The sequence below is a fragment of the Dendrobates tinctorius genome, unplaced genomic scaffold, assembly GCF_039654945.1.
Source record: "Dendrobates tinctorius isolate UK_male_01 unplaced genomic scaffold, ASM3965494v1 ptg000353l, whole genome shotgun sequence".
Classification (NCBI taxonomy): domain Eukaryota; kingdom Metazoa; phylum Chordata; class Amphibia; order Anura; family Dendrobatidae; genus Dendrobates; species Dendrobates tinctorius.
Window position 1 is genome coordinate 2,161,794 of NW_027362019.1, and position 13,797 is coordinate 2,175,590.

The 13,797-nt window shown below is 50.3% G+C and overlaps 1 protein-coding gene across 1 annotated transcript in view; it reads left to right on the plus strand.

Moving 5' to 3' along the window:
* LOC141075444 (amblin-like) overlaps window positions 1–12,008 on the plus strand; it is a 51,891-nt gene extending 39,883 nt beyond the window's left edge. The window contains exon 6 of the mRNA XM_073562499.1: window positions 11,899–12,008. Coding sequence (XP_073418600.1) covers window positions 11,899–11,953 — 55 coding nt within the window. The 3' untranslated portion in view covers window positions 11,954–12,008. The remainder of the gene's footprint in view (window positions 1–11,898) is intronic.
* The last annotated feature ends 1,789 nt before the right edge of the window (window positions 12,009–13,797 follow it).

A 13,797-nucleotide genomic window follows, 5' to 3' on the forward strand; every position in this document is an offset into this window, starting at 1 on the left:
GCGGGGGCTTCTCCCACTCACAATGTGTGGGGGCTTCTCATCCATGGAGGGGGTCACTCACAATGTGTGGGGGGCTTCTCATCCATGGAGGGGATAACTCACAATGTGCAGGGGCTTCTCATCCATGGAATGGATCACTCACAATGTGCGGGGGGCTTCTCATCCATGGAGGGGGTCACTCACAATGTGCGGGAGCTTCTCATCCATGGAGGGCATCACTCACAATGTGTGGAGGCTTCTCATCCATGGAGGGGGTCACTCACAATGTGCGGGGGAATATCATCCATGGAGGGGATCACTCACAATGTGTTGAGGCTTCTCATCCATGGAGGGGATCACTCACAAGGTGTGGGGGCTTCTCATCCATGGAAGGGATCTATCACAATGTGCGGGGGCTTCTCATCCATGGAGAGGGTCACTCACAATGTGTGGAGGCTTCTCACCCATGGAGGGGATCACTCACAATGTGCAGGGGTTTCTCATCTATGGAGGGGGTCACTCACAATGTGCGGAGGCTTCTGATCCATGGATGGGGGATCACTCACAACGCGCGGGGGCTTCTCATCCATGGAGGGGAGATCACTCACAATGTGCGGGGGCTTCTCCTCCATGGATGGGAGATAACTCACAATGTGCGGGGGCTTCTCCTCCATGGATGGGGTCACTCACAATGTGTGGGGGCTTCTCATCCATGGAGTGGGTCACTCACAATGTGTGGAGGCTTCTCATCCATGGAGGGGATCACTCACAATATGCGGGGGCTTCTCATCCATGGAGGGGATCACTCACAATGTGCGGTGGCTTCTCATCCATGGATGGGGGATCACGCACAATGAGTGGGGGCTTCTCATCCATGGAGGGTATCACTCACAATGTGCGGAGGCTTCTCATCCATGGAGGGGATCCCTCACAATGTGCAGATGCTTCTCATCCATGGAGGGGATCACTCACAATGTGCGGGTGCTTCTCATCCATAGAGGGGATCACTCACAATGTGTGGGGGCTTCTCATCCATGGAAGGGATCACTCACAATGTGTAGGGTCTTCTCATCCATGGAGGGGATCACTCACAATGTGTAGGGTCTTCTCATCCAAGGAGGGTATCACTCACAATGTGTGGGGGCTTCTCATCCATGGATGGGGGATCACTCACAATGTGCAGGGGCTTCTCATCGATGGAGGGGGATCACTCACAATGTGCGGAAGCTTCTCATCCATGGATGGGGGATCACTCAGTGTGCGGAGGCTTCTCATCCATGGATGGGGGATCACTCACAATATGCGGGTGCTTCTCATCCATGGAGGGGATCACTCACAATATGCGGGTGCTTCTCATCCATGGAGGGGATCACTCACAATGTGCGTGGGCTTCTCATCCATGGAGGGGATCACTCACAATGTGTTGGGGCTTCTCATCCATGGAGGGGATCGCTCACAATGTGTGGGGTCTTCTCATCCATGGAGGGGATCACTCACAATGTGCGGGGGCTTTTGTGACGAACGTGGGTCCCGCTGCCACCAAAACGTGACGGACAGCGGACCCTGTGTTACCAATATGTCACAATCCCACCACTGACACGGGTGTATCAGCGGACGGAAGGACGCAACACACTGCTATCAAAGGCACAGTGGGGGCTTATCTTAGTTATCCCACCACTGGCATCATGTGACAAAAATGCAGCAAGCTAACCTTGCTCTAACAATTGCAGCAAGCTCACCTTGCTCTAACAATTTACCGCAAGGGGGTTATTTTGGATGCCCCACCACTGCTAACAACCTTACAAGAACTGTGGGGATTTATGTATATCCCACTTTCTCAGTTCCACTTTGGAATTCGCAGCTCTCCGGCACCCCCCTTACCCTCAGGTCAGTCTGGGAACTGCACGTAGGATAATTAGTCGCCGGACGGGTTGCTTGTTGTGCACGGACAATTAGGCTACCGCAGTAAGAGAATTATCAATGCTGTGGCCGCAGCCCCCCTTTAGCAATATAAGACCCTTCTGTCCTGCCAACTAGCCTAATCAATCGCACACCACGCTGCCACTATCGACGCTTTTCTTAATTCACAGAGTTAAATTAAGAGGGTCCGTGGCAAACCCCTGAAATCAGTAGTGATTATCTAAAAGAGGCGCATAGTTTGTTTCTTAGAGCATGGACACAAACTGATAATTTTACGATTTATTCCCAAAAGGGCAGTGATTATACAGATAAAAGTTGCTATAAAGTGGAGACATTAAATATGTACAAATGCAAATATAAAACAAAGTGGATGAAAGAACAGAAAGTAACACTCACATGTGTTCAGTCGGTATCAGGCAGACCATGTGGCTGGGAGGAGGTGGAGCCACACGTCTTCATTCATCGGCACGTCTTGTCAGCACGGACTCTGTAGCTCAACTGACTGGAATTTGGTAGGGAATACCTATAGACTAGTGTTTGTGACCTCATGAAATGGGCAGTCTGGAGAGGTCCCACCTCCCTCTCTCCAAGTTATGATTTGGCTGCAAAACTTAGAATAACTATATCTAAACGAGAAAAGCCCGTACCACCACACATAGGGCATCATTGTTTGTGATTTAACGAATCCAACAAGAAGACATCAAGAACGCACTAGATAGGACATTCCATTTGGGAGCAATACATATCTCAGGTTCTGGTGAGGTTATATCCGTGAAAATCAGGACTTAGAAAGCTGGCCTCGTGCCCTTTGCAGAAATGTGAGTTTTATATCTCTGCTGCGTATGGTTTTTACAATATGACTTGTTTTAATAATGCCCATATACTGGCATACAGCCTGTGTTTTTTCAACTAAGAGACCTTTTCCTCCTAGCTGTTCTTCGAGAGGAAATGGACGGTTTCGGGTTACCAGCAAGCACAGAGCTGATAAGACTTGGGGGAAGGGGCTGCTGCAAGCTGACAGTGTACAATGTAACTCAGCTGGAAAGGGGGGTGATTTCTATAAAGTTCTAGAAATATCATACTTTACTTCAACATACAGATCTCACAGACATTTTACATTACACCTCCCCCTTTTAGAGGGCGCTACGGAGGCATTACCTCTCGGTAATCGGCCATGCGCACCTCAGCGGGTTCGCCCCGGCGGGACAACCCATCAGCATTTCCATGTTCGCTGCGTTTCTTGTGTTGTACAGTAAAGTCGCACTGTTGAAGGGCAAGGCTACATCGGAGCAACCTTCCATCAGTTCCAGACACTGTGCAACCAGCACAGAGGGTTGTGATCGGTAACCACCGTGAAGGTGCGCCCATACAGGTAGGGCTGCAAACGTTGCAGTGCCCACACCATGGCCAGACACTCCTTCTCGATGGTCAAGTATGCCACTTCCCTCAGCAAAAGTTTCCTGCTCAGGTTCAACACGGGGTGCTCCTGGTTCCCAGAGTCGACCTGGCTGAGCACCGCACCGAGGCCAAACTCGCTGGCGTCGGTCTGTACCAGAAACGGGCGACTGCTGTCGACTGCTCTCAACACTGGAGAGCTGCACAGGGCTGCTTTCAAAGCTTGGAAAGCCGCCTCACAGTCATCAGTCCAGTTGACTGTTTGGGGTAGCCTCTGCTTGGTGAGGTCAAGGGTTTTGCAAGGGCGCTATAGTCCTGCACGAACCGCCTATAGTACCCTGCAGCGCCCAAGAAGGACTTTACCTGTTTCTTGGTCCTGGGGGTGGGCCAGGACGCGATTGCATCCACCTTTTCTGGCGCCGGACTCATGGAACCCCCGCCTACCCGGTGCCCCAGGTAGTGGACCTCGCTCATGCCTATCTGGCACTTTCCCGGCTCGAGAGTCAGGCCTGCCTGGTGAAGACGCTTGAGCACCTCCTGGAGGTGCTGAAGGTGTTTCTCCCAGGTGGAACTGAAGATGGCGATGTCGTCTAAGTACGCCACCGCGTACTCATCCAGTCCCCGGAGCAGGTGGTTGACCATCCGCTGGAAAGTGGCAGGGGCATTTTTCATGCCAAAGGGCATGACTGTGGACTCGTACAGTCCAAAGGGGGTGATAAAGGCGGATTTCTCCTGCGCCTCAGGGGAATCTGCTAGTATCCCCGACTCAAATCCATGATGGATATGTACCTTGCTTTTGCCAACCGCTCAAGCAGATCCTCAATGTGCGGCATCAGGTGGGCATCAGAGGTTGTGATGGCGTTGAGCCCCCTGTAGTCCACGCAGAACCGGGTGGTTCGATCCTTTTTAGGCACGTGAACTACGGGTGAGGCCCACGCGCTTTTTGACCGTCGAATCACCCCCAGTCTTAACATCTCCTCGATCTCTTGGCGCATGACTTGTTGCACCGCCTCAGAGATCCGATAAGGTGTTCGCGAAGTGGGGCGTGATTCCCGGTGTCCACCTCATGAACCGCTAACTCCGTCCTCCCAGGTCGGTTATTGAACACGGCCCGGAAGGGTTCCAGGGCTTCCACCAACTGCGACCGCTGGGATACGGTTAGCAAACCACTTATCTCCATGTCCTCAATGGACCAATTGGCCTTGGCTTGGGCCAGCATGTCCAGGAGGGGATCTTCCTCCCCATCCTCGGGCAGGTTGCAGACCGGTAGGATGCAAGCTTCACTTTCGTGGTGCCCCTTCAGCATGTTGACATGAAAGGCCTTGCTCCTACCCTGAGCATGGTCAAGCGTGACCACGTAGGTGATCGGGTTGAGCTGTTGGTGGACGACGTATGGGCCTTTCCAGGCTGCCTGAAGCTTATCCGTTGGTACGGGGGCCAGCACCCACACCTTTTGACCCACCTGGTAGGTCCGCTTCCGGGCGTTCTGGTCGTACCAGTGCTTCTGGTCAGCCTGAGCCTGCGTCATGCACCAACTGCGTCAAGGTCTGCATCTTGTCACGGAAGTGCATGACATAATCCACGATGGACACTTCTGTGGGGTTTGGCTCATCTTCCCAGGTTTCTCTTATCAACCCAAGGGGTCCCCGGACTCGCCTGCCATACAGGAGCTCGAAGGGGGAGAACCCGGTCGAGGCCTGCGGAACTTCTCTGTAAGCGAACACCAGGTGTGGGAGGTACCGCTCCCAGTCGTGCCCTTGGGTCTCAACCAGCATGCGGCGCATCTGTTTGAGGGTACCGTTGAAGTGTTCACACAAACCATTAGTCTGTGGGTGATACGCACTCAATTCCAGGTACTTCACCTGCATTTTCTCACAAAGAGCCTCCATTAGGCGAGACATGAATTGGGTTCCTTGATCGGTAAGCATCTCCCTGGGAAATCCTACCCTTGAAAAGATGGTCACCAGTGCATCAGCCACCTTATCTGCCCTGGTTGAAGACAGAGCTACTGCCTCTGGGTACCGGGTAGCGTAGTCTACCACAGTGAGAATGTATCGCTTTCCAGAGCTGCTGGGGACGCCAGCGGGCCTACAATGTCCACCACGATTCTCTGGAAAGGTTCCTCTATCACCGGCAAAGGAATAAGGGGAGCCTTAAGAGCAGGCCCCGCCTTACCCACCTTTTGACAGGTGTCACAGGAGCGGCAGTATAGTGTTACATCTGTCCCCATCTTGGGCCAATAGAAGTGTTGAGACAGCCGTGCCTTTGTTTTGCTGATCTCCAAGTGTCCAGCGAGTGGAATCTCATGGGCAATCCGCAACAACTCAGTTCTGAACTGTAGGGGGACGACTAGCTGTCTTTCCCTCAGCCACTCCTTCTGAGGATCTCCGGGTACTGTCTCCCGGTACAACCTTCCTCGTTCACAGAACACCCTCTCCTTATCAGGCTCGGAGGTGGGCGTCTCGGCGAGGTGTCTCAATTTCTCCAGGCTGGCATCTGAGTGCAGAGCAGCCTGGAACTCCTTGCTGAAGGCTGCCAGAAGTGACGTCAGGGTTCCTTCCTTACTGGGACCCTCTGGAACCGGCTCGGGGATCACCTCTGGTTCAGTCTCTCCTGTAGCAGAAGAGGGTCCAGAAGTGCGATCTGGGCACTCTGACTGCGTGCGACAGCTGCTATGCATGCTGTCTCCTTGGGGATTTCTACAGACCCACCAGTCGGGGCTGCTATGGGCTCTACCTCCCCAACCACCCCCAACACTTCAGGAGCAGTGCTACTTATGGGCCAGTTACCTTCCTCGGTGGCACTGGTCAGCTGCATGGCATTACCTTCCTCATGGTCCCCATGCACCTCCCCATTTCCTTGTGCACCGTTGCTTGCTCCTGCCAGGGGTTCCTCAGCCGTCTCACTCCGCAGAGTGATGGGGCTGAGCACTTTGGTACTTGTGGACACATCTACCATTTCAAAGAAAGGGTTAACAGGTTCAGTCGGCACAGATACATCATCATCATTCCTAGGAACAGAATGGTTATCAGATTGCTTTGGTACATTCACATCACCATCATACCTGGGGAAAGAATGGTGGTTAGTTGCATCATTACTCATCAAGGCATTAGCAGGTAACATGTTCAGTTTCCCATCCTCATCATCAACATCAGGGTTAACGTTACCCTTATTATCAGATTGGGGAAGGGTGTCAGGGACATAGTATGCAACCATCCTCCCCAAGTCAGTCCCCAATAAAACATCAGTGGGCAAGTTTTCAGACACTCCCACTTCCCTCACCCAGCACCCCAATCAAGAAATACCCGGGCCACTGGCAAGGGACAGCAGGTACCCCCAATCCCAGTGACAGTCCGGGTTTTCCCCTCAATAAACTCTTCAGGGGTCGCAAGTCCAGGACGGATGTGGGTTCGTTCAGCCCCGGTGTCCTTGAGGCCTGTAGCAAGACGGGCCCCCACCTGGACAGGTTGAACGTTGTCGTCAATCTTACCAACCACACCTCCCACCAAAAGAACAGAGGCGTTGGGCCCAGACGACTTGGCTGGGGGGTTCTTCGGCATCTCCGGACAGGTGTAACTAAGGTGACCAGGCCGCTTGCAGTGGTGACACAGGCGACTGTCAATAGTAGGCTTGGTGTGGGCAACAGGGACAGGGCCTCCGGAGGGACAGCTAGCTGGGGCACGGGTTGGTTGCAGGCTTACCCCCTCTCCAGCTGGTGGTGACTGGCCTCCGCGTCTCTGGCTTCCGGTTGGCCTCATAGTTGTCGGCGATCTACACCGCTTTGTCCTCATTCGGTGGTTCACGGTCCAGGATGAACTGTCGGACCTCAGCTGGGCAGAGATGCACGAACTGGTCTTTGATCATCAGGTCCCGTAGCAGCTCAAAGGTGTTCACTGACAGTCCATGGATCCACTGGTCAAAGTGGGTCCTGAGTCCTTGCACCACATCACTATAGCTATCGTGTGGGCCAAGTTGGTTGTTCCAGAACTTCTTTCGGTATAAATCAGGTGTCAGCCGGTATTTGGCAATCAGAGCCTGCTTTAAGGCATCATAGTCACCATCGGCTTCTGGCGGAAGAGAAGCAAACACCTCCAGAGCTTTGCCTTTTAGCCCTGGAGTCAAGTACCTGGTCCATTGGACCTTATCCAGCTGGTACTGTCTGCAGGCTTTCTCAAAGGTGCGCAGAAACGTGTCCAAGTCCCCGTCCTTTTCCATCACGGGAAAATGCTCTGGCCAGGGTTTAGGACTCTGGACGCTGCTGGGCTCACTGCTTCGAGCTGTGGGGGCATTCCACCCCCGCTGGAGCATCTCCAGCTCATGGGCCCTCTGAGCTTCTGCTTGGCGCTCGGCTCTCTGCTCCGCTCGCTCCCGAGCTTGCTGGATCAGCTGCAGACGTCCCACATGGTCTTCGGCAGGGAGTTGCTGTAGGGCCAATTGCAGAGAGGGGTCCAGGACTTCCCAGCTGGCGGTCTGCACCATCTGGACCCCTGCGGCTGCGCCCTGGCTCTCATCCCATTGCACTAGAGCCGTGACCAACTGGGCTTTTGTCTTGTCGGTGATGTCAATCTGCTTTGACGTGCACAGGGACCTCAGGGTGTCCTTATTGAGCTGCTTATAATAAGATTCTCCCTGCGTAGCCATGATTGCCAAATAAAAGAAAAGAAAAATGGAGAGGAGGGAGGGAATACTCGCACGTACACACAAATGTCTCAGGACTAGTAACCACTGAGTCTGTTCTCCAAAACCTATGACGCAGGATTCCCACAGGAACCGTGCAGGTTTTTAGTGAGAGGAATAATTGCTCAAACCAAATCACTAATGCTCTAGGATTATCTCACCGCTCTGACACCAATGTGACAAACGTGGCTCTCGCTGCCACCAAAACGCGACGGACAGCGGACCCTGTGTCACCAATATGTCACAATCCCACCACTGACACGGGTGAATCAGCAGACGGAGGGACGCGACACACTGCCATCACAGGCACAGTGGGGGCTTATCTTAGTTATCCCACCACTGGCATCATGTGACAAAAATGCAGCAAGCTAACCTTGCTCTAACAATTTACCACAGGGGGGTTATTTTGGATGCCCCACCACTGCTAACAACCTTACAAGAACTGCGGGGATTTATGTATATCCCACTTTCTCAGTTCCACTTTGGAACTCGCAGCTCTCCAGCGCCCCCTTACCCTCAGGTCAGTCTGGGAACTGCACCTAGGATAATTAGTCGCCGGACAGGCTGCTTGTTGTGCATGGATAATTAGGCTACCGCAGTAAGGAAATTATGAATGCTGTGGCTGCAGCCCCCCTTTTAGCAATATAAGACCCTTCTGTTCTGCCAACTAGCCTAATCAAATCGCACACACTACGCTGCCACATCCACGCTTTTCTTAATTCACAGAGTTAAATTAAGAGGGTCCGTGGCAAACCCCTGAAATCAGTAGTGATTATCTAAAAGAGGCGCATAGTTTGTTTCTTAGAGCATGGACACAAACTGATAATTTTACGATTTATTCCCAAAAGGGCAGTGATTATACAGATAAAAGTTGCTATAAAGTGGAGACATTAAATATGTACAAATGCAAATATAAAACAAAGTGGATGAAAGAACAGAAAGTAACACTCACATGTGTTCAGTCGGTATCAGGCAGACCATGTGGCTGGGAGGAGGTGGAGCCACACGTCTTCATTCATCGGCACGTCTTGTCAGCACGGACTCTGTAGCTCAACTGACTGGAATTTGGTAGGGAATACCTATAGACTAGTGTTTGTGACCTCATGAAATGGGCAGTCTGGAGAGGTCCCACCTCCCTCTCTCCAAGTTATGATTTGGCTGCAAAACTTAGAATAACTATATCTAAACGAGAAAAGCCCGTACCACCACACATAGGGCATCATTGTTTGTGATTTAACGAATCCAACAAGAAGACATCAAGAACGCACTAGATAGGACATTCCATTTGGGAGCAATACATATCTCAGGTTCTGGTGAGGTTATAACTGTGAAAATCAGGACTTAGAAAGCTGGCCTCGTGCCCTTTGCAGAAATGTGAGTTTTATATCTCTGCTGCGTATGGTTTTTACAATATGACTTGTTTTAATGATTCCCATATACTGGCATACAGCCTGTGTTTTCAACAGAGACCTTTCCTCCTAGCTGTTCTTTGAGAGGAAATGGATGGTTTCTGGTTACCAGCAAGCACAGAGCTGATAAGACTTGGGGGAAGGGGCTGCTGCAAGCTGACAGTGTACAATGTAACTCAGCTGGAAAGGGGGGGATTTCTATAAAGTTCTAGAAATATCATACGTTACTTCAACATACAGATCTCACAGACATTTTACATTACAGCTTCTCATCCATGGAGGGGGTCACTTACAATGTGTGGGGGCTTCTCATCCATGGAGGGGATCACTCACAATGTGCGGGGGCTTCTCATCCATGGAGGGGGTCACTCACAATGTGCGGGGGCTTCTCATCCGTGGAGGGGATCACTCACAATGTGCGGGGGCATCTCATCCATGGAGGGGGTCACTCACAATCTGCGGGGGCTTCTCATCCATGGAGGGATCATTCACAATGTGCGTGGGCTTCTCATCCATGGAGGGGGTCACTCACAATGTGTCGGGGCTTCTCATCCATGGAGGGGGTCACTCACAATGTGTCGGGGCTTCTCATCCATGAAGGGGATCCCTCGCAATGTGTGGGGGCTTCTCATCCATGGAGGGGATCACTCGCAATGTGTGGGGGCTTCTCATCCATGGAGGGGATCACTCGCAATGTGTGGGGGCTTCTCATCCATGGAGGGGATCACTCGCAATGTGTGGGGGCTTCTCATCCATGGAGGGAATCACTCGCAATGTGTGGGGGCTTCTCATCCATGGAGGGGATCACTCACAAAGTGCGGGGGCTTCTCATCCATGGAGAGGATCACTCACAATGTGTGGGGGCTTCTCATCCAGAGAGGTGGTCACTCTCAAAGTGCGGGGGCTTCTCATCCTTGGAGAGGATCACTCACAATGTGCGGGGGCTTCTCATCCTTGGAGAGGATCACTCACAATGTGCGGGGGCTTCTCATCCATGGAGGGGATCACTCGCAATGTGTGGAGGCTTCTCATCCATGGAGGGGATTCCTCACAATGTGTGGTGGCTTCTCATCCATGGAGGGGGTCATTCACAATGTGTGGTGGCTTCTCATCCATGGAGGGGGTCACTAACAATGTGCAGGGGCTTCTCATCCATGGAGGGGGTCACTCACAATGTGTGCGGGCTTCTCATCCATGGAGGGGGTCACTCACAATTTTCCACCAGGGATCCTCAAAAAGTGACAAACTAAAGCCCAGAACTTATGATAACCTCAGAACTCTGATGAGAAACCAACACTGGAAAAATTGAGTCTTTACAGAAAATTCACGTATTTGTGAAGAAAAAGTGAAAAACATTAAATGTTTATAATTTTAGGTCAGTATCCATAGAAACGTCAAATTGAAAGAGTGAAAAACATGTAAGAGGCAAAAAAATGTGAAGACTAAATTGTGGGTTAGTCTTAAAATCTTTGGTCTCAACTAGATGACCTCTCCACCGGTATCCGCATACATAAAAAAATGTGACTCCTATGGGCATTCATGTCTTTTTATAGAGATAGCCAAGTAAAGACTGGGTCAGCCGCCCGTTACTCTCCAGACCTGTGTCCTCCAGCCTCCTCCTCATCCATAATATGTCCTCCTCCTCACCCATGTCCTCCTCAGCCAGCCTCCCCTAGACCTCGCTTTCCTGTGTTCCATCTAGACACTGATGTCCCCTTCACACTCATTTGTCCCATGTGCATCCTTTAGACACCTGTGCTATCCAGACTTTTGTCTTTTCTCTAGACTGTTGTGTACAAACCTCGGTTCCCGATTTCTGCTCCTTCTCCAGACACCACTGCTTCCTATAGAGTTCTCTGTCCACTCGAGCCTGCTGTGCACCACAGACACCTCTGTTCCTCCAGACTTCTCGGTTCTCTTCAGACATTTGTCTCCGCTGTCCCCTCCAAACACCACTGCCCTCTCCGGACAGCTTCTCTCCAGACATCTGCTGTCCCTTCTCCAGGCTCCTCTGCCACCTCCTACGGTAGCCATCGTCCACCTAACTCGAGAGCCTTCTATCCTCATTTCCCCACACCACTGTCATGTTACTCCTTCAACTTTCTCTATCCCCCTTTTCCGCCAGACTCTTCTGTCCTTAGTCTGCCCCCAGACTCCTCTGACCTTCGCCGTCTTCATTTTATTGTCCCCCTCCTACCCTACACTCCTGTTCTCCTTCTCTAGACTTCTCTATCCTCCTTTGTCAGTCCTCCTGCAGTCTTATCCTCCACCTCTTCCTTCAGACTCCTCTGTCCTTATTCTCAAGACTCCTTTATCCTCTTTTTCCCAGACTCCTGACTTTTCGCCATCTCATCCAGACAATTTTGTCCTCCTCCTCCAGACTCCTCTGTCCTCCTCCTCCAGACTCCACTGTTCTTCTTCTCATGAATCCTCTGACACAGAACCATAGGTTACGGCCCACTGTGAGCTGCTGTTTAACACTCCATCTCCAATCTTACTCATTTTCTATCATTTTCAGGAAGAAACTGAAGAAGCAGAAGCACCAGCCGGTGCCGGACACAGAGATGAAGTGATCTCCCAGAATGCAATGTTTTATATGAGATTTATACAAATAAAGTGAAAACTGTGGCGATGTGTGATCTGCAGGCAGTGTGAAAGTGTGAACAGCGCGTTGTGGAGCTTGTACTGTAGATGAAGGCAGAGAATAAAAATATTTTATACTGAGTAGGGGGCTGAACTTGTCCGCAGTCCCATAAATAATGGCGTACTGTACAAGGGGCGGAGCTTCTATATTGCACTGTATATAGGTCAGAGCTTTACACTGTATAGTGGGCGGAGCTTGTATACTGTACCGTTTAATTACAAGAGAGGTATACAGAATACTACATGGGACCCAGAGGGGGATATCCTACAACTTAGGAACCAGAGAGGGTGATATTATACTACATGAGAGCCAGACAGTGAGACATATTAAATTGTGACCAGAGAGGTAGAAATTATACAATACTACATACAGGAAATAGATGGGAACATTATGCTACATGGGGAACAGAGAGTGAGACATTATACTATATGGGGGCTAGACAGACATTGCATTAACTGAGGGCTAGAGTATGGGAGCCAGGGAGGGGAACATTATAAAGTATGGAGGCCAAAGAGGGGGACATTATATTACATGGGCGCAAGAGAGGGGAACATTACACTACATAGGCACCAGGGAGGGGAATCACTGTATTACCTGTACACTGACACTATATACAGAGCTCCTGTGTATAATGTCACTGGTGATCACTGTACTACCTGTACACTATATACAGAGTTCCTGTGTATGTCACTGGTGATCCCTGTATTACCTGTACACTGACACTATATACAGGGCTCCTGTGTATAATGCCACTGGTGATTCCTGTATTACCTGTACACTGACACTATATACAGAGCTCCTGTGTAAGTCACTGGTGATCACTGTATTACCTGTACACTGACACTATATACAGAGCTCCTGTGTATAATGTCACTGGTGATCACTGTATTACCTGTACACTATATACAGAGCTCCTGTGTATAATGTCACTGGTGATCACTGCATTACCTGTACACTGACACTATATACAGAGCTCCTGTGTATGTCACTGGTGACCACTGTATTACCTGTACACTGATCCTATATACAGAGCTCCTGTGTATAATGTCACTGGTGATCATTGTATTACCTGTACACTGTACACTATATACAGAGCTCCTGTGTATAATGTCAATAGTGATCACTATTACCTGTACACTGTACACTTTATACAGAGCTACTGTGTAAAATGCCACTGGTGATCACTGTATTACCTGTACACTGACACTATATACAGAGCTCCTGTGTATAATGTCACTGGTGATCACTATTACCTGTACACTATATACAGAGCTCCTGTGTATAATGTCACTGGTGATCACTGCATTACCTGTACACTGTACACTATATACAGAGCTCCTGTGTATATTGTCACTGGTGATCACTGTATTACCTGTACACTATATACAGAGCTCCTGTGTATAATGTCACTAGTGATCACTGAATTACCTGTACACTGACACTATATACAGAACTCCTGTGTATGTCACTGGTGAGCACTGTATTACCTGTACACTGACACTATATACAGAGCTCCTGTGTATATTGTCACTGGTGATCACTGTATTACCTGTACACTATATACAGAGCTCCTGTGTATAATGTCACTAGTGATCACTGAATTACCTGTACACTGACACTATATACAGAACTCCTGTGTATGTCACTGGTGAGCACTGTATTACCTGTACACTGACACTATATACAGAGCTCCTGTGTATATTGTCACTGGTGATCACTGTATTACCTGTACACTATATACAGAGCTCCTGTGTATAATGTCACTAGTGATCA